This window comes from Trachemys scripta, chromosome 5 (assembly GCF_013100865.1).
Source record: "Trachemys scripta elegans isolate TJP31775 chromosome 5, CAS_Tse_1.0, whole genome shotgun sequence".
In the NCBI taxonomy this organism is placed as follows: Eukaryota; Metazoa; Chordata; order Testudines; family Emydidae; genus Trachemys; species Trachemys scripta.
In genome coordinates, this window is record NC_048302.1 from 126,886,526 (window position 1) to 126,911,782 (window position 25,257).

Below are 25,257 nucleotides of genomic sequence, written 5' to 3' on the forward strand. Positions count from 1 at the left end.
CCTTCTCGTGTGGCCCCTCCATCAACTGGAATTTTAGCACGGTTGAAAGTCCCACCTCAGTCTTATAAGTTAGTAAGAATCAAACTTGTCACAGTGCAGACTATAAAACTGAACTTGGCTCAAAAGTAAAACAAGTTGGAGGACTGGCTTTTCTATCCTATTCAGCCCATGTAAATCTGCCATCAGGGTTGCTTATTGTGTATAGTTTTTGTTTTTAAAGAAAAGCAACTATAAAGCTTTAAATAAAAAACTTTATTAAATCATTTAGACTTGAAAGAAGTCACAATAATTAATGCACTTCACAATTGTAGTAAGTGCATTCTGTACACCACCAACCCAAATGGATTGATTCTGCATTTTATAAATAAAAAAAACGTATTTACAATGAACAATAAAAGCTTCGTATTAGGCAGTTAAATTAGCAGATTACACAAACGCCTACACTTGATTTAGAAAAGTACAAATCTACAATATTACATAATATACTTATGACTTAATTAGGTTTAAAAATTCCAGAATTTCAAGATTTTGATATATGCTTAATTTCTTACTATGGCTCTTCATAACAATATCTATAACCTTTTTTGGGGAGCGGAAGCGGGGGACAAAAACCTCCTTTTGCCCTCTACAGACTTGCTAGTACAAAACACATTCCCTAAAATCTACTATGGTGTGGAAATACAATCCACCAGTTCTTCTAAAGACAGGCTATGAATAGTGATCGTATGTACACCTGTGATACTTTTACTTTAAAAATAGTGCAGATTCCCAGTTTACCCACCAGGGACAAAAATGGAGTCATGATTTTTCAAAGTTTCAAGATCATCTTCATTTCTCCAGAAAGCAAGTGATCAGGGAATATATTCATCAGGTTTAGAGACTAATTTATTCTATAAAAATACAGCATTTTAATTCTATTTACATATAACAGATCTCTCCAGTTTCCCCCGACAGCTAACAAAATGTAAGCAGTGTACTGGACAAACCAACCTATGCAGATCAAGGTAGAAAGAGCAATGGAATGCAAAAAGTTTAGTTACTGGCTTTCATCGGGTCATCTAACAATAGCGAACAAGTTTAACTGAGCTCCATCCAACGTGTTTTCTACATAACTTGAGAAACAGAGAACAACTGTTTCAGAGATCAACATTACGTGACAGAGGTTCCGGCCTGCTGAATAATCACTTTGAGACGTGTGGAGTATACTCAGGATAATTGTGCCCAATTATTTGCTTGGTTGTCTTGAATGCTTAATTCCAGAGGAACTCATTGTCCGTGACCTCTGCCTAAGCAGTGATTTTGCTGGGAGTTCTAAGTCTTCAAATAAAGGGTTTTCTATGATGTCTTCTGCCTCTGGTCTTTCAGTGGGACTTGGAGAGAGCATGTGTTTTACCATAGTGTACTAGAAGAAAACAAATGATGTGCTATGTGACATTTCAGACAACAAAACTATTTTCAAATGGCAGTGTCATTTAATGTTCTAGCTTTAGTTTTAGATGCATGAACAACTAGAAGACACCCCAAAATGCTTTTCTAGCAATTTGTTCATTAATCCTTTGGCACAGTGGCTGGGAGTACATAAAAGGCCTGAAATCTGGATGCACAGTGGCATCAGATTGACCCTTATGTCTAAAGGATTAAAGGCCCACTTGTCTAGTCAAATCTGGCCCAAGATCTTTTAATAAAGCAAAAGGGGAAAAATAATAATTGCACATTTACAAACTCTACAAATCTTGTGCCAAGTTTCCCTTAAGCATGCACTCAATCCTTAGATTTAAGAAACTACTGATAGCTAGTCTTAAAGGGAAACTCCAGTGTGTCAAAGCATAATATAGGTAGATACATATTGAATAAATATTTTAAATAGTTAAAACTAAATATTTATTGTACCTTTAGAGAAATAAAGCACCTTTAATCTCACTTCAGCTCAGTACTCACAGCACACCACACCTGTAGAAGTCAGGCTGAAGGAGGCTGATCTAGTCTGAGTACAGGGCTGAAGCAGCCAGAAAAGAACCGGGAAATGAGAGACTCACAATTTCTCATGAAGGGGTTTTGCAAATTAGGACCCTCTTCCTCTGAAGTTATCCAACTACTTTAGAGGGACACAGATTTGACAACCCCAAAATATAGCATGTCATGCCCCATGATATATTTTTGCTTACACAATTTTCCCCTTAAAGAGATCCAACTCTTATTATTGGTTCCCAAGGGCGTGTGTGTGTGTGTGAATTCACGTGCAGCCCCGTCTCACTTATCTAGGACTGTTTCCTGCATTACGAATATGGATTTAAAACATGAGGATGGGAAAAAAAGAGTATGTAAAGTGCATGCTCCTACATTAGCAAAACCATATTATTTTCAACTCATAGCAATTAGACTATGTGGGGCAAATGGTATCAGTGTACAGGTTATAGCAGTGTGATTTAAAAATGACTACTCCTTATTTCAGAGGCACAGTAAAGTACCTGAAATAGGAATTTGGTTAAAAACCAGAATAGTTAAGACTACTTCACTTGTCTTTGCCACTTGACATTCCAGTTACTTTAGAATATAGAACTAAGATCAAATAGATTTACCTCCTGTGCATATTTCTGAGTAAACAAAGGTGGAAACGTCAAACTTCTTACGTCACTTAATGTCTGTAACAATATTAAAAAGAGGTCATTAAACATCTTGTCCATTTAATTATTGTTCTCAAAGTTAAGATACAAACTTAACAAAACTGCACTATGCACACAAATCAGTCCTGCACAATACTTTTAATACTGCTGATGAACAAGAGAGAAACCGTAGTGTTTATTAAGACTTACGTCATTGGTTAGAATGATGATGCACTTAAACAAACATTCAAGTCGCTGCTTTCCATGGGGCAGAGTTTGCACTCAGAGACATGACAGAAGAGTTCGGGGTTTGTAACGCTAAGAAACTCAGCCACTTCCCCATAGTAATGCTTTTCTGGCCCAGCCTAATACTGTCAACAGAGCAGTATTATGGACAGTGTACTGCTACGAACACTTGGAATCGTCTGTATTACACCTAGGACACTCAAGATTAAGATCACTGGCTAAAGATCTTAGAAAGCCAAATGGATACTCACACCTACTTCATACCTATTGACTAATGAACAGATTACAAGTTTTATAATTCATTAGAATTATAGTTATAATTCATTAGAAACTTAGTTGCCTTTGTGCAACATAACCCATCTCCTTACAGTCCATGTTCACTTCATACCAAATATGTTGGCTCCCTCTAGTGGAAATATTTTCCCCAGTCAACTTAGTTACAAATCACTACACTGCTGCAGCTAATAATGAATTTAAATTGCCTAATTTCCAGTACTAATCCATGACCCATTTGAGCATGCCTTAGAAACAGGAGATGCTTTGCATTTGACTTTGTTAAAAAAGGGCCCCATTTGCAGCAATTTGGACACAAAATCTGAAGCTTAAAGTCAGTCAAATATTATCCGGGAACCGAGACGTCTAAACCCCTGATGAGTCATACTGCCGGGTGGTGACTGCCGTTCTAACTCGGCCAGGAAAAACAGTTTCATGGAAAAAGGGCACTGAAATCTTGGGATTAAGCAGGGTGTCGTCTGAAGAATCCTGCTCTCTTTGTAGGACTAAATAGATCAGCATTTGGTGTTCTAATTTAGAAGTATCTTGCACTGCCACAGCCCCACATCTGCCTGAGCCCTGCTGCTTTGGTCTGAGGAAGGGGCAGAAGTGACTCATGCTCTGAATCCTAAGCTTTCAGTTTCTTGTCTGTTGCCCAGGTTTTATTGGGGGTAAGGCACCTCTGTCTAGCTAAGAGTCAGGGAGAGGGCTCTTATTTTTGGCTACTAGTGCTCAGTCATGGCTAGTTCAAAGAGCCCGTTGAACAGCCCTTCCTTACCAGCATGACAGGTGAGTGGGAGGAAGTGAGCACAGGATTAGCTAAAATGCCATCCTGAGCAGGATTAGCTGAAGTCAAGGGTCACACACACACACACACACACAACTGAAGAAAATACAGTGAAAACAAAAAACAAGAGAGTTCTCTTCTGATTAGCCATAGACTCCTGGGGCTTGTCCAAACAGCCACTCACTGCATGGCAAGTCGGGGTGTGAATCTACAGCACCCCAGCCTGCCGTGCACCAAGGGTCCATGGGGCTCCTGCTGCCAGTTCTGTAGGGTGCTTTGACCTACTGCTGGTGCACTGCAGATTTACGCCCTGGCTTTCCACGAATGAAATCGTTGTACAGACAAGCCCCTGGAGGTAGCACTCTGGATACAGTGTGATTTAGGGTCCTGTTCCCTTGACTGACAGGTTTGCTTCTGCATCCATGGCAGAAAGTGGACAGACAATGATCTTACTTATTTTATGGGCTTCTTGCCTGAGAATGAGAAGGAAAGTGTTCTAGGGGAGGGGAGGAATGTGTCCCAGTAAATTTAACGTTAAATGTGGAAAAGCAGAATTAGAAGTGGTTTTGGCGACAAGTGACTCAAGTTAAGCAATTACCCTTGCTCTCCTGGGGGCATGTTCATATAGATTATAAAACCCCACAGCTATTAAGACGCCGTACTCAGTGGAGTGCAAGACTGCATTAGGAGAGATGCTTTCAGGCCAGACTTATGTTCAGTGGAAAGGGCTGTGAGACAAAATTTGAACTACGCCAAAACAGTCCACTTCACAAAGAATTTAAATCCACCATTCCTGTCAATAACTAACCTTGGTGGAAACACAACACTTGTCCTCTCCTACACAGACCATTATTCACCAAGTACAGGCAAGGCTCCTTCCCTGGCCCTCATTCTTCTGCTGTGAATGAATTCTCAAGGAGCAAGGAAGGATCTATATGCATTTTTCTAAATCAGATTTTCCTAACAGAACACTGTTAAGTGGGAATTACGATACAACAGAATGTAGCAGGAAAAACCATTAACCTCTCCCCAATTCATGGCTAATGCAACACGTGAACAACGAGAGTCACCCAATTGCTGGAGAAGTAGGCAAGGCTGCTTTAAGGTCAGGAAGTCTACTCTGACTGGACTTCAAAAGCAGGGAAAAGCAGCAGGAACCTTCCCTGGGTGTTTTGGAGGAAGTGGAGGAGAAGAAAAGAGAGAGTGGGAGGGGTGAAAGGAAGAAGGGTGACATATAGAAAATGAATCCAAGAATTGGGTTTCAACTACAAAGCTGTAATGAGATCTCTGGGCTCTGGTACATTCTAGTTCTATAGCTTCCCTTAGATGGCTTTAGAAATGAAGAAATTATGGCCTCATAATTAAGTTGCCCATATTTGCTCTACTGTACAAGTCCTGCATACTGCTCCATGTCACTCTGATTCGTGGGCAACATAGAAACAATTCTTTATTACACTGCAACCAACTCTGGCATGTCTTACTGCTATATCGTAATAATCTCATACAAATATCTGGAAAGGCACTTTCATACAGTACATTATATACAGAAATGGTGGAATTGAGATTAGTATTTTTGCACAAGAGCATACCTACCCTAACCCGCTCCATCTGAGTATTAAAGGGGTAAAGCAGCTCAAACAGAATCAGTCCCAGAGAGAAGATATCCACTTTGTGTGAATACGTGTTCCCATAAATCTGGAAAATGCAAGATCAGGTTCATGTTACTTGGAGTGTTCTGACAGTATTTGTCAGTGCATTTGAAATCACTATGGAACACACAAAACCCCGTTAAGTTAAATGCACACAATCAGTTCTTTACAGGGCTGAAGAGGGTGATTCGTCAGGCACTATATTCAGGTTTTAACAGTAATGGTCTTTCCTTAGAAGCATAATTGAACAAGTTTTACAAGTAATTTTTTAAAAGTAACTCTGAAAATACCAATATCAGATTTCAGTTCATACTGAAATTTTACTTTGATGGGTACAGCACAAGAACCCGAACAGAACTCTGATCACATCAAGTTATAATCCTCCAAACTAAAAAACAGATCAGGGTCCTGCATCCTGGGAATCGGCTATATATTGCCAGGAATACGGTCATTATTCCTTCAATTCCTAGGCCAGATTTTCAGTGGGGCCTCAACATGGCTTCCACGTGTACTCACCTAATTTCGCATATGCACTTTTCCAGCACCAACACCTGCATGTGCAGTTGGACTTTTAAAAAAAAAGCTTGCGTGAACTCCATCACCTGGGTTCACATAAGTCAGTCCTGGAAAGGTGTGTACAGCCATGTATGTACACAAGTGGATGCCGAACTCCAGTTCTTGATAACCCCAATATCTGAGTATACACATGCAAGGCATGAAGTTGATCCTGACCACTCAATACTTTTCTAATAGGCAGAAATAAATTAAACAAACTTTAAAAAAATATTACATCTTTTTTCAAGAAGAGAATTAAATCCATTCATGACACTGCATCGTGCAAGAGAAAACCTTCACCTGTTCTGGGCTCATGTAAAGTTTGGTCCCAACTTGTCCTGTGTGTCTGGCATAAGCTGGCATTGGAGTAAGAACAGATTCTTCCTCCTCATCTTGGTCCATAGCCGTTACCAGGCCGAAGTCCCCAACCTTTACTATATCATCCATTGTGAAAAATATATTAGAAGGCTGGAAAACCAATCAGATGAGAGAAAAAAAGAATTACAAACATGAAACAAAAGCCTTCCTATTTACAACAATTCATTCAGGCAGACGATATTAAAGGTGAACTGCAAAATAAAGATCAATTTACTTAACTGAGAATCCCAGCTACCCTGGCAAAGAGCATTCAGAATTAACGGAAGTCTCACTTTCTTTAAATCCCTTTAACGGACAATGGTTGGCTACTGCCTCCCTGTAGAGGGTTGAACATGCTTTACATATCTATTGTCAACACCTCTATGAGGGAAACACTCCTAGAGTAAGAGTTGGGGCAACTCAAGGTGCATCTACACGGCACACTTTTCGGCAGCATGTAGAGTGCCTACATGGGACACTCCCCTGCAGGGGTGTAAATAGTGTAGATGGTGAAACACTGCTTACACGAGTAAAGACATGCCTGAAGTCGGTGGGTATGTACCTGGGTATATATCCAATACGCTCTCTACTCACCCAAGCAGTGTCTCCCTGCCTACATTGCTATTTTTAGCAGTGGAGGAGTCTCCTGCTGCCTCCCTGCTGCTGGAGCCTTTCCCCGCCACAGGGAAGTACTCTGGCGGTGGGGAAAAGGCTCTGGCAGGCGGAATGCAGAAGGGAACTGTCTCCTCCCTGCCAGAGCCTTTCACTGACATGTAGCTACATGCCACGGTGTGGACAGAGCCTGCTTTTCACTGCAGCATGTAGCTTGACATACCCTAAACGCGGCCTACATTGGTGTGCAGTGTAGACATAGCCTGAGTCACAGAGAGGTTCCTGATTCCCCCTTGATCACATGGCTGGGTTGGGAATTAAGTCACAAATCAGTGGCTGGGTCAGGAATGGACGTCTGTCGTGCTCACTCCGTCCCCTGATCTGACCTGCAGACCACACACTGAGTAGTTTTGACCCAGACTGCAGTACTACTCTTAATCACAACATTACATTATAAACATAACGGAACGCTGAGAATTAAGTCCATGCTTTCCTACCGATACTATGCTGATCTAGCTGCTAGAAAGCCAGACCAGTATATCCACAATGGAACAAAAAGGTAATTCCCGATTTAAAATCGAATATTTTTATGGTTTATGAATGTAGTAGTGAACTAGTCTCAGCCCCAGCTTACTAACTGCCCGAAAACACAGTCACTAGCAAGAGCTACTGACCCATAACGACCTTTATGGTGTGTGTCCACACACACACACACACACACACACACACAGCTGCACACAGAAAAGAGCATCTGTATAATGATGGTTATTTCTAAATGATGTAGTGCAAGTCTCTATTCTGTTTGGTCAATGCCCTCAGACTTCCTACTGACATGCCCACAACAGACGCGGCTGTCTACCCTCCCACTACCCCAGGTATTAAACACATGAAAGGAGTTATTTTAGTGGAGGAAGGGTGGACTTTAAGAAGGGGCCCGAAGAAGCAGGGATGGAGGAGATATTAGGAATGGGGCTAGGTGAAGAGGTGGCTAGAGGGAGCTGAGGAAGTCTACGCCCCTCAGAATTCATCACCAGAGCACGGAGAGGTGCATGGGTGAGAGGACACAAGACATGTTTATTGTCCGTTAACCATGGAGCAGGGAACAGAACTTTCTTGGCAGAGCTGGAGCTTTGGAATGCTTTTCCACAAGAGTAAAGAACGGTTACAAACCTGACCACCACCATCTCCAAAGCACACCTCACTACCTTGGCTTTGCCACCATTGCCACCTGCCCATGGTGTGGGGGAGAGGGATGAGTGAAAGCAAAGTCTGTTGACTTGTGTGTCAAAAGCTTAGATAGCAGCTCTCAGCTGAACATGGTATAAATCTATAGACAGGGAGTGCCTTGTTAATTCAGTAATAATCACTCCCGGGGCTGGTAAACTCAGCCTCAGGGCTTGTTTCCTACAATAATTTCCTAAAATGAATACCTTGGCCTTGAGAGTTTCAATGCCGTATAATTACTGCCTTGTAAATGTAGAACATCCTCAAAAATCTCTATAAAAGGTATTTATACGGCCCTCATCACCAGTGTATGAACACCTCCCAACTGAAATGAATAAAAACTCTCCCTCCCCAACCTTCTCTTCCTGTAGGTTGGATATCAAAATACCTATTTCAGACTAGTATGGAACTAGTCTGCTGGGCACAGATTCCTCCACTAGTGATTTAGATACCATAGCCTCAGGTTGTCTCCAGTTTACAGACAAGATCACACTTCCTCCTCCAAGACAATGAAAAAGGAAGAAAGTGTTATGGATAGGGAGAGTGAGGGATTCTAAAAAGCAGAGGAATTGGACTCCCAAGAACAGATATTTTTCTTTCAATCCTCTTTCCCTTTACCTAGCCTATAGCTTCAAGCAATCAAGGAGATCTGGAACTTTCAAACGTTACAAATGGCAACAAAAACAAGCCAACGAGTAAACAAGGAAGAATAACTTTCCGAGAAGAAAAAAAATCAAGCAGTAGACTCTCTGATGTAAGGTAACAGGTCAAAAGGAAACTTTAGAGGGATGTGGCAATCACTCAGACAACTTTTCTAGAGCATCTGTTGAACAAGATGAAGTTCTCAGTAGTATGCTTTTTTCATGTTAGCAATGGAGCAAACTGCCTTTCTGGAAAACTACTGCCTGGTTAGGGAACTCTGCCTGCAATTTGTCCCATAAAGTGAGACCTCTTTTCTCTTTTGGTGTCAGATGCCAGAATGAGCTTGAAAAGGTATTATAATGAAAACCAGACAGTTTTATGTTCATGTTGCTCATTCCCTTCCAATGAAATCCAAATGTGACATCTCTCATTGGTTGAGGGAATAGCATAAATTCCTTTTACCTTGAAATGAGGCCAGCTCTGATCAGTGAGAGCCTTAAATACCTGTATTTATAATGAACAATCCTGGAACTACGCAGTTAATGAAGTGTGGTTACTTACTAAAATGGTACGAACAACCTCTTATTATATTGGACAAACCACAGAATTAGGTAAAGATTTGTTCCAGTAAGTTTCAAGAACCACAGAAAAGTGAATGAACCAGCTTGTTGATTCAACCAAGAAAAAAAAAAAAAAGCTTCCCTCCTAAAACAGCATCCGAATATCGTAGCTGCAAGATACAGATTTTTAGACACTTTTTTGGGACACTCAATAAAGAACGTTGTTCATTCAAGGGAATACCCCTAATGCTGCTTATACTAAGCAAGAATTTAGAAAGGGGAGAAATTTAGAACATCTTATCCACCTCCTTGCCAGTGTCTGTAAAACTTTGAGGAGGCCCTTGCAAGATTCTAACTCACAACTGCTAGTTTAGAAGGTCAGAGCTCTAACTGAAGATCTATAGGAAAGATAGTTACCTGTTCCGCAACTGGTGTTCTTTGAGATGTGTTGCTCATGTCCATTCCATGACCCGCCCTTCTTCCCCACTGTCGGAGTTTCCGGCAAGAAGAAACTGAGGGTGTGGGGAGCTGGCAGCGCCCCTTATACCATGGCATATATGTGCCACTCCAGTGGGCCCCAGAGCCGGTCCCCTATGGATACCACTGAGGGAAAAACTTCTGTCACTGGCATGTGGCGAGCACACACATCTACAATGGAATGGACATGAGCAAGCACTCAAAGAAGAACCTCAGCACCCTTGTACTGGAGAACCAGTTTAAGCCACTGATCACAATGAAAGGCTCTGGGAAAGCTATAAGATACCCATAGTATTATTATTACTATTGTGTTTTAACAACATTTTTTTCATGTGTGGGGCAAGGTACCAATATGTTTACAATTCAAGTATCTGAAAATTATCCTTCTGTTCCGTTTCTCAGGGATTAAAATTTCTGATTCTTGGTTCAAAAAAATCAATAGTAAAAAGTTTGCTGGTTCCAAAAATAGTTGGACTGGTTCCAAGTGTTTCTAACTCTGGCATATTTTTGCTGTTGTATCTCATTTTGAACTCTGTAGAATGTTGTTAGTTTCACAAACCTTAACATTCTTTGTACCTGTGATGGCTGCCTTCCCTAGCACCGTCTGTGTGTTTCAGTTGATGTCAAATAGTTACGGTTTCCATGTTTGAGGAGCTATAACATTTCAGATAAATGGGGGGGGGGGGGGGGGGGAAGAGTGGACTTTATCTTGTTCTTCCAAGTTCAGTATTTACTCCAATTAATTGGGCAATGACCGCTCCTCAACCAAACAGGAACTACCTCTGACATCAGCAACAACATGGGACTCAGTTTCTCAGAATTCATTGGGAGAAGCAGCAACAGTGAAGTACAAATAGTATCTAAGTTTCGATATTCATCAGCACATACTGATGGTGTACAATAGTGATTCTAATGCTAGCAGCCACTAACATCAGGTCAGAATTTAAGTAAAGGGGGAAAAGGCACAATGACAATCAGAATGATGCAATTTTAATTTATGACCTCAATATCTCAAACCATCAGAACTAGAAACAAACACTACAACAGCTTCCCCATGGCGAACAGCATTCACTTCTAATCCTGATGTTTTAATAGCTATCAGACATTATAAAGTCATTACAACCCTCAGACCAGTTGTACTTAGGTTTTGGCATTGGTCCACGACTTCAACTGCGAGTAGTTTAATTTTCAGTTCTGGAATGACAGCACTTTTTACCTTCGAAAACCAGAGTTCCTAGGCAGTATCACCACAGCAAAGGGAAGAAGAGAGATACCAGTATTAGCTGGTTCACTTTGAATTGTAGAACTGATTTCAGAATGGAAAGTAACTATGGCCTCTAGCACAACCACCACCTAAGGTGCATGCTACCATAAAGTAACTCCACTGGAAACAGAGTGAACTAAAGGATGTCATAATGAATGCACCTTACCTGTGCCTGGTAGGAATAATCCTATAGTTGGGAAATCTTCATAGCCATAAGTAATGGTAATATTTACCCCACCTGGACAAGTGTATTTCCAGAGCACTGTGCAAACATTAACTAACCCTCACAACATCCCGACGAGGTAGAAGATGCTGTCTACTACCTTAATGTGGAAAAGACACAGGGCTTGGCTTTACTGCAGCCTTAGTCTGAGGTATAACGCAAGTGCTATCCCTCACTCTATCCCATACACACACAAAAACTCAAGCTAGATTAAAGTGGTGCTTTAAAAACTTGAGACAGGCAAATTATCTGGGGGCATGGGATGAAACTCAAGAGGTGCTGAAGCTCAAGCTAATAATGTAGTGGGGACTCAGCTACTCCATGCTGTTAATACACTCAGTGCTACCCACGCGTTGTTTTGCAGTGTGACTGCTCTCACTTGAGCCAGGTTAAGTCAAGAGCAGATAACTGGAATGCACATAACTTGCACTAACACTGCCGCAAAGACAAGGCCACAGAAGGGGAGAAAGGACACACAGTGAGTTAGAGATACAACTAGGTTTACAGTTCAGGAGCTCCGGGCTTCTAGTGATGCACACCAGATCATGCTGGATAGTCAAAGGGGTAAGATCTAGGTAGATTTCCTTATCAATACAAACCTTGAGGTCCCTGTGCATTAGTCCTTTACCATGAAGAAACTGAACTGCCTCAGCTATCTGCAGGAATATCTGCAGACACTCTGCTCTTTCCCGCTCCTCTATCGTGCATCTTCTGTTCATCCAGTCTTTGAGGTTTTCCTTCCTGCACAGCTGCATCTGGATATAGAGGTATACTTTTGGCGAGGTGGGTTTGACTTTTTCTGCAATATTTTTAGAAAGATCCAAACTTAAACTTGTTGGCCTTGGAGGAGAAACAGACAGAGAGCTTCCTGAAGGAGATTTCCTATTCCCACATCCTTTTGCACTTGTTTTTTCCTCAAAATGGCAGTAGTCATGGGAAGCATCACTTCTGTTACCTTCCTTACTGGAAGTATTATCGCAGCCAGAATCCTCAAATACAATGGAGGAAGAGGTCCTCTCTCTCAGCCGTACACCAGGCACAGTTGGAGGACAAAGTTCAACGGAGTGGCCTGGATCAGTCTCATCAACAGTACTGTCCTCTATATCACAGTCTGTCAGGACACTGTCCTGCAGGTTTAACATCAGATCTGCTGACTGGTCCAAGTCCCGGTTGTCAGTGGCAGAGAACTCCACTGGAAAAAGTTGACTCTCTGATGAATCGGACTGGCCACAAGCTATCCCCACAGAGAAAGACTTAACCCTCTGTGGTGATGTAGCAATAACTTCAATGTGCTCCTTGGTAGAAAATGGCTCTGTTCTAATTTTGAATGATGGAACGTCCATCGGACTGGGAGAACTGAGCGGCCAATCAATACTAAAAAAAGGAAAGTCAGATTAATACTCCAGAATTGTGTTTAATCCTAAATGCATTGTCTGCAGATAATATGGATCATTTAAGGGGATCTAGCAAGATCTCTATTAGCTTTGCTAATAGAAAGTAAAGCATATCATAGTAATAACTCCGCTTATGTTTGGTAATTTATCATTAACAATCAGGATCCTTTATTATTTATATTTATTACTGACAGCATTGTTTTTCCCTCTGTGCTCGCAATACACTATGAAGTCCCTATTAATCCAAAATCTGAAATGCACCTAATGAAAATACAGAGGTCATATAACGAAACGAAAAAGTTTAGCAGGCAGTATCTCGGTGTTCATTGTGCATAATTATGCTTTTACTGTAGCACAGAAGGGGTTAAACTGGTAGAATATCCCTTGACATGGTGATTAAAAGATGCTTTTGTATTCAGTTTGGAAACTGAAGCCATGGTTGTAAAGTTTAAAATTACATTGTAGCAAAATAAGAAACTTCTAATCACACCAAGGCCCAAGTGCAAAAAAGTCAAGCCAAGTGCTGTAGAATCTCCCATAGGCACAAAACAGAATTTTATTAAAAGGCTAGAGAACACAGGCTAAGAAAAACATTTTAAACGAGATGCAACATATTTGTACATTGCTAATTAAGTCCATCAACTTTAGTTTAAAAATGTATAAGCCTGTTTATACTGGCTGGTCTCTACTTCTTGAATACATCAGCCTTCCCATCCCATCACTAAACACACCATCACTTTCAAAAGATACAGAAACTGTATGTTACCTTTCGTCTTTTATCCACAGTTCATCCATTTTTTCCTGCCATCTCTCAGGTGGTGCTTCCAGCCACGCATTGAAATATCGAACAATACCTGGGTGCTCAAGTTTAGCTAATGCTTTAACTTCTCGCATCACCTTTTCACGAGCCAATTCCCTAGGATTAAACAAAAAATATCACATGCAACAGTCTTATTCAGGCATATCTGAAGAGGATTTAAGCACTGAAATTTAACCAAAGACAGACTAGTATGAGTTGGCCTATTGGTATTACTCAGCACAGACTTGAAGATCTATCTTAAATTCCTCAGCCTCTCTCCCTGCAGTTAAGAGTGCTATAGATATTGCAAGTTCAGCAGTTATGAGCACACCCACTCAGAGATCTCTCTTTCAATTCAGAAGGAGCAACATAAAAGGCGAGACTTTTCATCTCATTCTGTTCTCAGTCATTCTCTAGAGGTGGGGAAACAGTTAGAAGGAGTATCCTCAGGTACACAGAGGACCCTTAGATACACAAAAACAAAAACTAAACTGAAAGGAAATTAAGGTTTTGCAGGATAAAATTCAATTCAGTTTATGTCAAACTATTCGAGCATCAAGGACTTTAAACTGTAACATATAGAAGTGTCTGTGTTTAGAGTCATTGCCCCACTTAACTCCTACAGGAACAGCAGAAAAATACAACCTTTAATTACAGTAAAGAATCTAGAAAGTTAGATATGCTGCATAATACTTTAATTAGCATTTATAGAGCATCATACACAGATAGGGCTTTACAAGAGAGTAGTTTATCCAGATTTTACCAATGGGGAAAACATGGCAAATAGGGAATAGAACTCAGGCTTATGATTCCCTGACCAGTGTCCTAGTTACTGGGCTAAGTGCAAAATCTCTTTAGGAGACTAACTAAAGTCAAGTTACAATTATTTCATTCAACAGCTACCTGTACGACAGGGTAAAATTCAGATACTTGCACAGATTTTCTGAACAAAACCTTAACCTATGAGGGAAAATAACTCACTTAACATTTACGAAGAAAACAGGTTTAATAGCTTAGCTCCTTCTCCCTTCCAGCAGGGCTGCTTCTGTTCTAGGCCTGGGATACACTACAACGTTAGTGTGATGCAAGTTGACTTACACCTCTACTCCTGATATAACGCGAATTCAGATAGAACGTGGTAAAACAGTATTCCGGGGGGGCGGGGCTGTGCACTCCAGCGGATCAAAGCAAATTCGATATAACGTGGTAAGATTTTTTGGCTCCCGAGGACAGTGTTATATCGAGGTAGAGGTGCATTTGAGCATGCATCTACTTTCCAATTGATCTCCCACCAACATAAGCGACCTGTTATAGTAGATGCAGTACAACCACTTCTCCGAATGGCATGGAGCCAGGCCAACCTGCTGAGGTCGACACAGTGCAAGTGTGGACACTGTGACCTGTGTTGAGCTTAACAGTTCTCCAGTTGCTGTCCCATAATGCCCTGAAAGAGCAACTGCTAAGATCACAATGGTAAACGTGACTGCCCAGGGATCAGATCCCAGAAGCCCTCTTTAAAACTCCCCACATATATTTGAAATGCCTTTTCTGATAGCCCACTTCAACAAGCACACCCTGCAGCTCTCCTTTGCTGTGTGCAACTGCCCAAACAACCATGCCAACTACGCACACTAGACATGCTCCTGCCTGGAGTAGCAAGAGGTACTGGCTCTCCTGAGCCTGTGGGGAGAAGAGGCTGTATCTACAAAAAGATTCTACAGGGGATGCAGCCAAAGGGTTACAACAGGGATCAGCAGCAGTGCTGCGGGAAATCAAAGGACCGTGCCAGGCGTCCTACAAAGCCAGGGAGAACAATGATAGAGCTGTGCTGAGCTGCATGCCATACTCGTCAGAATCCTCACCAGCACCCTGCAGACCACCAAGGATATCTCAGAGGAACCCAAGACAGATACCCTGGCCATGAACAGTGAGGAGGATGACAGGAGAGACTGGGCAGGAGGCTCCAACGACGCCACGAGCCAGGACCTATTTGAGACTCCACCACAGTCTAGCCAGTCCCATCAGGCGAGTGCAGATAAGCAGGACAATGGGGAAGAGAACTCAGGTAAACGTGTGCATGTGTTTTTCCTTATAATGTTTAAAATTAAAGATGGTACCTGGCCCTTCCCCAAGTTAACAAGACACAGATATCGACCGGTCATTGTTTTTACTCATATGAGAAGAGGCAGAGGTACAACAAAGAGAGCCAGAGTTGGCACCAGCTTTTTATTCCCCCATTGGGTTAGGAGGGAAGGCCAGACAGAGCACTCTGTTTATGTACACGGGGATGTCTCTAATTCATAGGTTCAGGAAAACACCCACTCATATTTATAAACGAACAGCAAGCACGATAATTCTTAGCAGCACCCAAAGCTCCAGGTTGAAAACAGTCCAGCAGAGAATACAACTGTGTCTGATCATTAAAGTGCTCTTTCAAAGCCTCCCTCAAGCGCACAGTTCCAGTCAGGTTCTTTTAGTGGCCTTTCATCTGGCTGCTCAAAGTCAGTGCCCAGCCACTCCATCTCAGCTCTCCACCTTGGCAACAGCTTTCCTCCCTTTTCCTCACAGATATTATGCAGGATGCAGCAGGCAGCTATAATCATAACCAGCGGGATATTTTTCTCACAGAGATCCAAATTAGCAAGTAAACATGGCCAGCGTCTCTTCCATCTACCAAAAAGCACATTGAGTGATTCTACACCTGCTGACCTAGTAGTTAAATCTTTCCTTGGAGCTGTTGAGGTGGCCGGCATACAGCTTCATGAGCAAGGTGTAAGTTGGGTCCCCCAGGATCACTACTGGCACTTCAAAATCTGCAAAGGTCTTGAAGACGTGAGCATCAAGCACCCCCCGGCCAGCCCACATTGATATTGGTGAAGCGTCCCTGATGATCCACCAACAGAAAACCACAGATTAACCACAAAAAAGCAGCCCTTTGTGTTGATGTACTCTGTGGCAAGGTGGGCTGGCGCCCAACTAGGGATATATGTGCTATCGCCCCACCGCAGTTTGGGAATCCCACTGCTGCAAATCCATCCAATATGGCTGTGAGCAATGTGCAGGACACAGTGATGTGCAGTAGGAGACGATTATGGCCCTGCACACTTGCATGATAACACCCCTCATTGTGAGTTTTCCCAATTCCAAAATGGTAGCACTGACTGGTAGCAATCCAGCATTGCAAGCGTTCAGAGTGAGATTGTCACCTGCTTCTCCATGGTCAATGCAGCTCTCATTCTGGTGTCCGTGTACTCAAGGGCGGGGGCCTGCTCAGCACACAGATCCAGGAATGTGGCCTTTTGCATCCAAAAGTTTTGCAGCCACTGCTCATTGTGCCAGCCCTAGATTTTGATGCAATCCCCTCAGTCTGTCCTTGTTTCTCAGGCCCAGAAGTGGCACTTCAATGTCTGCAGCTGCTCCATGAACTCCATCAACAACCTTGAATTGTTTTTCACTATATCCCTCAGCAAATCATCCTTGAAGAAATCCTCATGTCCCTCATTGTTGCAAAACTTCCCGAGGATGTGCAAATACAGGAGAATCATGTCCTCTGTATTTGAAACTTTCAAGAGAATAATGCAGAGCTCTGCAGGCTTCAGGCTTCTGTCAGAGATTGCAGACCCCAAACAGTGCTGCAGGGGTTCGTGGATTTTTTTTTTTTTTTTTTTTTTTAAAGGCATGAAAATTATGATAAGGATGACATTATGGAATGCAGAAAGCTGCATGCTGGGAACTTGATTCCTTCCTCCAGAGATCCCTGGGTAAGGCATTACTATCTCACAAAATAGTGCAAAAATGTCTCAAAGGGCATTGCGCTAGATGGCAGAGCATGGCACTGGGATACCTACCCGTGATGCATAGCACGTTACATCGACACAAGCACTCCTGGTGAGTATGAGCGGCACCGCTGCAAGCAGCCAAGTATGCATGCGCCCAAGTGACATACAAACTTTGGCAGCTGTATGCCAATGTAAATTGCATCGACCACAGTTTGTAGTGTAGACGTAAGCCCTAATTTGAGATTTCCAGAAGCAGTCTCTCTCATCTCACACTAAAAGGAAGTGCTGCAAGCTCTGTGTAAGGCAATTCAGTAGCTTGGCTTGACCACCTAAGGCTGAAAGAAAGGCAAGGGTTGTGGAACTAGAAAATGAAAAGGTTGGATAGAACAAAGTGGGAGAGTGAGGGAAGAAAAGAGAAGGAAAAGAGGTAGGAGTGGAGGGGGAAAAGCAAATTAATAGTGCTGCAAATAATAAGAGGTCCAGTTTCCACTCCTCATGGAACCTAAGAGAATTCTTACTCAGCACTGGCATCTTCTTGAACATCCCATTGCAAAATTATGCCCTGACAGCATTTCACTCAAGCTGTTTAAAGGGGCCACCACTCTGCTGTGGTTAAGTATGTCAACCACTTGACACCAGGAAAACCTCAAAGTGCATCACTCATCCTAACCTACTGATGTTAGGGTATCAGTTCAACAGCAAATAATTAACTGCAAGACTGCACCCCATAATAAATTATCTTTTCTAACTATAAATAAGCTCATTCATTACCTATTAGGTAGACGGATCCTTTTGATAGCATAGTTGCAGTCATCTACTTTGTTTCTGGCTTCGAAAACAACTCCAAATCCTCCTCGACCCATACACTGAATTGGTTCAAAATCTGTTAGATACCTGGACAAAAATTTACACTAATTATTAACGTTTTGAATGTCAATTATTTCTGTCTAAGCTATGACCTGCTGTGCACCCTTGGGCAAGTCATTTCACCTCTGTTTCTTCATTTCCCCTGTCACGTTTTGCCTTGTCTATTTAGATTATAAATTCTTTAGGGACAGGGGACCGTTATTATGTGCTTGTACAGTGCCTAGCACAATCCCAATCTCCACTGCAGCCTGTAGGTGCGACTGTAATACAAATTATACAACCATTACACAATAAGGCACGTGTGCTTAATATAAAGATTATGGACATTTAAAAAAGTGTGTCTTCACAGTAAAAAACAAAACAAACAAAACAACAAGGTGTTCTTAATCTACGTTCGCTAACCCAGATTACAACAGCAGTGAAAACGGGTGGGGGGTGTAGGGATAGCTCAGTGGTTTGAGCATTGGCCTGCTAAACCCGGAGTTGAGAGTTCAATCCTTGAGGGGGCCACTTAGGGATCTGGGGCAAAATTGGTCCTGCTAGTGAAGGCAGGGGGCTGGACTCAATGACCTTTCAGGGTCCCTTCCAGTTCTATGAGATAAATATAAATATATGGAGATTACCTATTTATTTAAACTCATCTTTTAACCTGGGGTAGCAGCTCAAATTCAATTCCAGGATCCTATATATGCTTTAACTTGAGCCGCTAACCCAAGTTAAAAGCCACATTGCTGTCTTCACTGATATTTTAATCCAAGTTAGCAACACTTTTACTTTTGGAGTGAAGATTTAAACTAAGGGTAAGTTTTCATCCCAATAAACATAGCTTTACCACTTTGTCATATAACCAAGGTGGTATTTTTCATTTTTAACTCCGAGAGACTAGTCTCTCTCAAGGGCAGCCCATTTCCTCAAAACCTCTTTTGCTTCAGGTTCTCCTCAAACTATCCATTTATTATGCCATTTTTCCTAAAAGCATCTCCTTTTAGATACAATCATTCCCTTTACTCCATCCTCATATTATTTTAAACACTTCAATTCCTACCTTTACTAGGTTATGACATTACTGGAATACCTCCAGTTCAATCTCTTATTTCCCTTTCTCTATATTTTCTCCAATCTACAGATGACATGATCCTATATGCATCCCCTTTCCAAACAACATCCTCATGTCAACAGCGGAATTGCTTATAGCATTAAACACTCTCTCCCCTTCTTCCACATGTGAAGTGTCATCTTCAGTTCTCCCCCAACTTTATTCACAAACACAGCAATAGAGGAGGTAAACACTGAGGATCTCAAGGGTTATTTTATCACTCCACATGAGCACAGATAACATTAGTCCAATAAACACATGCAACTGGTCACATGATCTCCCAAAGATTGTTTAGAGTGACCTTATCTGCAGTGAGATAAGGCCTTAGAGTATTGGTTGTCAATTTTCATGTGTAACAAAAAAATTAAAGTAGTTAAGAATAACCAAGCTTTTAAAAGTGGTTAAGATCACTAGCCTGCTTTTCTAGACAGAACTAGTTCGCACACTAAGACACTTTATGTATTTTGTTGAATTGAGAATACTTTGATCTCTCACCTTGACACATATCCAGAGCACTTGTCATTCCAGCTGTTATCTTTAACCTCTCCACTAACAGATTCATATTTACTGTCAGTCGGACACTGTGTTTCAGATTCCTTCCGCTGCTGACAAGGATCACAGAAAACACAAAAAAATCCTTTACAAAACTAAATAAATTTGAAACTAAATTGTCACACTGATATTGTCAAATTAGGAGACGAAATCATTTCAATATAAAGATTTCCAAAGATTACAAAAACAGGTAAAGCAATGTAATTTACTTTCCGTAGCTGCTAAGTAAATCCCACATAGCAGTCAACAGCTTTCAAAATCAGTTCAAAAATCAATGCAGGTTTTCATTCCCACAATTTCTTTAATAATTTAAGGTCTGTCAACTACTTATACTTGCACATGTGAGTCTGGAAACCAATAGAAAAAACCCTGAATAGGATTTTAATACTTTTCAAATTGATTTGATTAAGCAACAGGATTAAACAAAATACTTACTCTGTTGTGAGGATGGGGATGGAAGAGCTTGCGGACGATGTAAGTTGTTGCTACAATGCAGAATAAGATGGTGCCAACTATTTCTTTCCACCAATGCAAAAGCAGAACCGGATCCTTTTTGCGGATATTCTTGTAGTTCATATTGTCAACAAACCTAACACTGATCTGGGTGCTGCGTTTGTTCCGCTCTCTTTTGTAGTATGGTAAATAGTAACCATTGTCTTTGTTTAAAAAACAAAAAACAAAAACTAAGTTTGTTTATCCCAACCTATCAAGCAGTTCTATTATTGGACAAACGTGTCTGTCCTTACAGATGTGAAATATTGCACCAGAAGTTGATCTTTCAAGAGATGTGGTTACTTACAAAAAACAGCACACTGATTGCTTCCACATGGCTAAACTTTAAGAGATTTTTGTAATACTGATCAAATTTAAATGACCAGACTTCTATACAAATTCAATTATCCAAAGTCAAACTCCACAGCAAGCAGGGTCTCTCCTACAAAGTTAATGAACTCCAGAACCATACGTGCTTAAAGACTTCAATGCATGACGTTTTTCACATACAAAGCTTTATACTCCAATATCAAACCTCCAAAGACATAACCAACATTTGGACAATACAGTTTTCTGGTTTACTTAGGGTCAATAAATCCAGTTGCTATCATACTTAACATTTAAGAGTTATCTAATGCATTTACTGAGCTTTACTGGTAAACACTGTCCCAAATTCTGAACAGTATGCTTCAAGTGGCAATAGTTACCAGTTAATGAACAAAAAACACATCACTGTTGCCACATACCATATGGATACTGCAGAACTGAAAGTGCTCCGTTGCTGTACTCTTCATGAGAAAACTTGTCATTGCTGAGACATTTATCAAATTCATCAGACCCCACCAATACAGGAGTCCTGGATGGAGAATCTAGGCAGAGACAGGAAATTCCTTTTTAAAAGCTAGAAGTGTTATAACAACCCACTACATTCCCACCATTTCCTGACTAGACCTCATTCCGTGACAATTCCCATTGTTCAGCAATAAAAAATATAAATACTTTAAAGAACTGACTGATTTTCATGCAAGTAAAATATTAAGGATGAAATCAATCTTTAAAAAAGCCACCACCCACTTCACACAAAAAATCCAACCAAACAACCCCCACGCAAACCCACCATCAGTTCTTTAAGTCAAGTAAGTGCCATTCATGTCAGTATAATCATTTATTTCTTTTCTGATAGGACCAGAACGCCTATTTGATTTACAGGCAGTGGAAGTTTTGATTATTAGAAGAAGTCTGTCAATCACTATGATAAATCAAAGGCAGTTCACCTTCAACATTTAGATTAAAAATGTTAAAGCACAGAACAGAATCAGTTTCCAAAGGAGAATACATTCTTCCACTTAGAGACATCAGACTAATTCTGCAGTTAATGGAAGTCACAAGAATGGTCTTGTCACATTCTGCTTTGAAAAAGACAATTCGCAAAACTCTGGATCGTCACTTACGAATTAAAGGTTTCCACTTGATTGTGGGCAGCGGGATAACGGCATTGTCGGTTCTGGATTCCAGAGCCTTTGGGTTGGTTGGGAACTTTTCAGAAATTCTGACTGACGACTGAAGGTAAAGCTGGCCTCTGTACATTCCTGAGTAATAAACCAGAGAGCATATTTGACTTCAGCTTTAGTTCACTCCACCCCCCAGCATAAAGTTGCACAACTAGGAACATGGTTTCAAGAATCCTAGCGTTTCAAGAGAAAATGAAGGATTTAAGATCAACTTTTTACGTACTGCACAATTGACTCTTCTTCAGAATCAGAGAAGAATGTTTTAGCCATTTATGGCTCATTCCTTGCTCTCCACACCAAGAGAGGCTGGGAGTCATGCAGAGCCAATGAACAGAGTGCCACTGAGGATGAGGGTTCCTTTTAAGTACACTCCTGGGAAAATTCTGCACCAAAAAATTAAAAATTCTGAAAAATTTATTTGTCAAAACACCACAATATAATCATGCCAGTTTCAATTATTTTGGTAATTTATTTCAAAATATCTGTCAGCAAGTTTGTCTGTAACAATACAGACCAAAAAAAGATTCCGGTAATTTTTTTTGACAAATAAATTCCTTACTAGGCATATTAGTACAGCACTTTTGAGTAATTAATTTAAATGACAATACAGAACTGTATTTCCTGCACCCTTCAGAAGCAGTGCAAAGGCTTGGGGGAGTCGAGGTAACAGAGGAGCTGAGGGAGAAGGAAGGAGCCTGGAGTGAACCTGGAGGGTTGTTAGGCGTGCGTGGGAGAAGTATGAAACAGGTTTTTTGTTATTTTTTCAGTGGGTAGGGGGGAGATTGTTAGGGAGTTCGGAAGCCTCCCCCATGCAGACTCTTGCTGACCACAAGCCTCTCCCATTCAGTCAGGCACATCTGCCCCTCTCCTAGAACCCCACATCCCCATGGGTCTATGCAGCCTCCTTCCCCATCCTCATGTGTTCCTGCAGCCCTCCTCCCTGTCCGTGTGGCTTTGCACCCCCACTCTCATTCAACTCCAGGCTCAATGCTGTCACCCCACCAGCTCCTGAGCCCGCACCCCAGTCTGTCCTCCCCCCCACTAGCCATTCTGAACCCCAGCAATCCTGCGCGCCCCACTCTATCTGTCCTAACCTGGCTCCGCAGGCAGGATGTTGTAATGAACTCCTACTCCTGGGGGAATTCTATGCCAATGTGCATGCACCGAATTTTTTTTCCCACCCACAAAAAATACATTCTGCTCCACAAGTACTGCAGTTCTGCCTTTTGCCCACCAGAGGCCGCTGTGGCACCAGAACAGCCAGCTGCATTCATGATGGCTGTTCTAGCGCCACAGCAGCCTCTGGTGGGCAAAAAGCAGAACTACAGCACTTGGGCAAAATGTTTTTATGCGGGAAAATACAAAATTATGCGGAACAGATGAATTCTGTATGTCTGCAGATGCACAGAATTCCTCCAGGAGTAAATACCGCACCCAGCTGTAAGGAGGCAATCAAGAGATGACGGTCCCTTCAGTGTCCTTAAGTAGCATTGTTTAAAACCTTAACTGTCGAAATATTAACGTTCTAGTTACTGATTGCCATCTGGCAATCAAGTAAAGAGTCTAGCTTTCTTAAAAGCATGAACACAAGCAAATTGCCTCTTCTGTATATAATTTCTTCAGACAGTGGTGAAACTGCAAAAGGCAGATTATAGTTTGTTTTAAACTAGTCATGCGTAAAAATATTCCTTTCATGACCAGATATTTTAAAGAATCTTACAACATAGGTAAAAAAAACAAATAGACAAACAAGTAACAATCCTTAATATACAATTACTTCCTTCTCCCCACTCTGATCAGTCTCTATATAATTACTTTTTATTTATTTATTTATTTTAAAGCACTCTCTTTTGGTTCCATCCCCATACTCTGTAAAACAACTCCAATCACAGTCAGGAGCTAGTGCTCAGAAGTCAGGATGATTTTGGACTTTCCAAGACTAAAATACAAATACTCTAAATAAGAAACACAATGGAGATGTTTAGAATATTTCATGGAGATTTAAAACAAAATATCAGTAGTATTCTGAAGTGCTGAATTCTGGGTTTGACTACTAAATGAAAACCAGAAAGCTGAATGCTCCATTTTATCAAAAAGCTAAGTATAGTGTATTCCAGGGTACAGCTAGCAGCTCCGTATTAACATGCATAGATGCCTTAGTCTCTTTCTAGGCCTTAAGTACATCATGTATTCACGAGTTTTTACTTAAAATATTTTAAAATAGCCCATTATAAGAAACATTTTTTAAAGATTCATCTTTCAAACAGTCTCCCCATTCTTGAGAGCTTTTCATTTATTCGAAGGAAATGTTATTGTTGGTATCAAACAGATGTCTGTGGTTATAGTAGGCCACTTGACCACAGGAATCCTAGGTTCTCTTTTATATTTCCAGCTCTGTTGCTAACTTGCTGTATATTCTTAGGCAAGTAACTTATTCCCCCATCCTCTTTTTACCCTTCTGTAAAACTGGCATGATAATACTTATCTACTACTCTCAGAGGTACTGCTGTGAGGCCTAATGAAATCAGTTTTGTAAGTATTTTGTGATCTTTGGATGACAGGCACCAACCAAGTGTAAGATCCTTTGCCTGTTGAAGTCAATGGGAGCTTTGCCACTGAAATCACTGAGTTCAGGATCAACCTCCAAGAACAAAACAAACAAGAACAGAATACTTTAGTAACCATGACAACATGAACAATGTATCTGACTAACACACACCACAGGCTCTTCTTACATTTTCTTCTTTAATGCTGTCCTCTCTTTTGGGATAGAGAAGAGTTTCTCTGACATGAGTGAGAATCCTACCATGATCACATCCAATACCCCAAAGTGTGAAGTTTGTAAAATAGCCTTTCTACAACTCCACTGCAGATCAGGTTAACAAAAAGAATGGCATGAGTTAGTGAAAACGTTAAAAATTGGCCATCTTAAGTGTGTCACCAAAATATATCAATTGTTTTTAAATGGTTACAATGATCTAAATCATTCAACTTGGCTGTAGAGTAAAGGAGGCAATTGGTTGAGTTACCTCTGAGATCACAGTGGTCTAGAACTTTTGGTATGCCACAGATACATGCTTTCTGTAGCCGTACACTGTATGGGTGTAATTTGTCAAGTCAAAATGGCTGCAAATTTAAAAACTGGACAGTAACAGATCACAATACCCAGTGACATAGGTGCCGACTTCTACTGGCCCCGGTAGGTGCTCGACCCCACTCTGCCGCTGGCCCCACCCCGACTCCACTCCCTTCCGTCCCCATTCCAAACCCTTCCCCAAAGTCCCCGCCCCAACTC

The 25,257-nt window shown here is 41.3% G+C and overlaps 1 protein-coding gene across 2 annotated transcripts in view; it reads right to left on the bottom strand.

The window, feature by feature from the left end:
- Nucleotides 1–593: 593 nt before the first annotated feature.
- EIF2AK3 (eukaryotic translation initiation factor 2 alpha kinase 3) overlaps nucleotides 594–25,257 on the bottom strand; it is a 66,098-nt gene continuing 41,434 nt past the window's right edge. For both annotated transcript variants that reach the window (XM_034771586.1, XM_034771587.1), the window contains 11 exons: nucleotides 21,903–22,040; nucleotides 21,198–21,320; nucleotides 20,395–20,615; nucleotides 19,903–20,012; nucleotides 18,216–18,338; nucleotides 13,633–13,782; nucleotides 12,072–12,846; nucleotides 6,414–6,581; nucleotides 5,503–5,604; nucleotides 2,580–2,642; nucleotides 594–1,402 (listed from right to left, as the gene is read on the bottom strand). In XM_034771586.1, coding sequence (XP_034627477.1) covers nucleotides 1,226–1,402; nucleotides 2,580–2,642; nucleotides 5,503–5,604; nucleotides 6,414–6,581; nucleotides 12,072–12,846; nucleotides 13,633–13,782; nucleotides 18,216–18,338; nucleotides 19,903–20,012; nucleotides 20,395–20,615; nucleotides 21,198–21,320; nucleotides 21,903–22,040 — 2,150 coding nt within the window. In that variant the 3' untranslated portion in view covers nucleotides 594–1,225. The remainder of the gene's footprint in view (nucleotides 1,403–2,579; nucleotides 2,643–5,502; nucleotides 5,605–6,413; nucleotides 6,582–12,071; nucleotides 12,847–13,632; nucleotides 13,783–18,215; nucleotides 18,339–19,902; nucleotides 20,013–20,394; nucleotides 20,616–21,197; nucleotides 21,321–21,902; nucleotides 22,041–25,257) is intronic.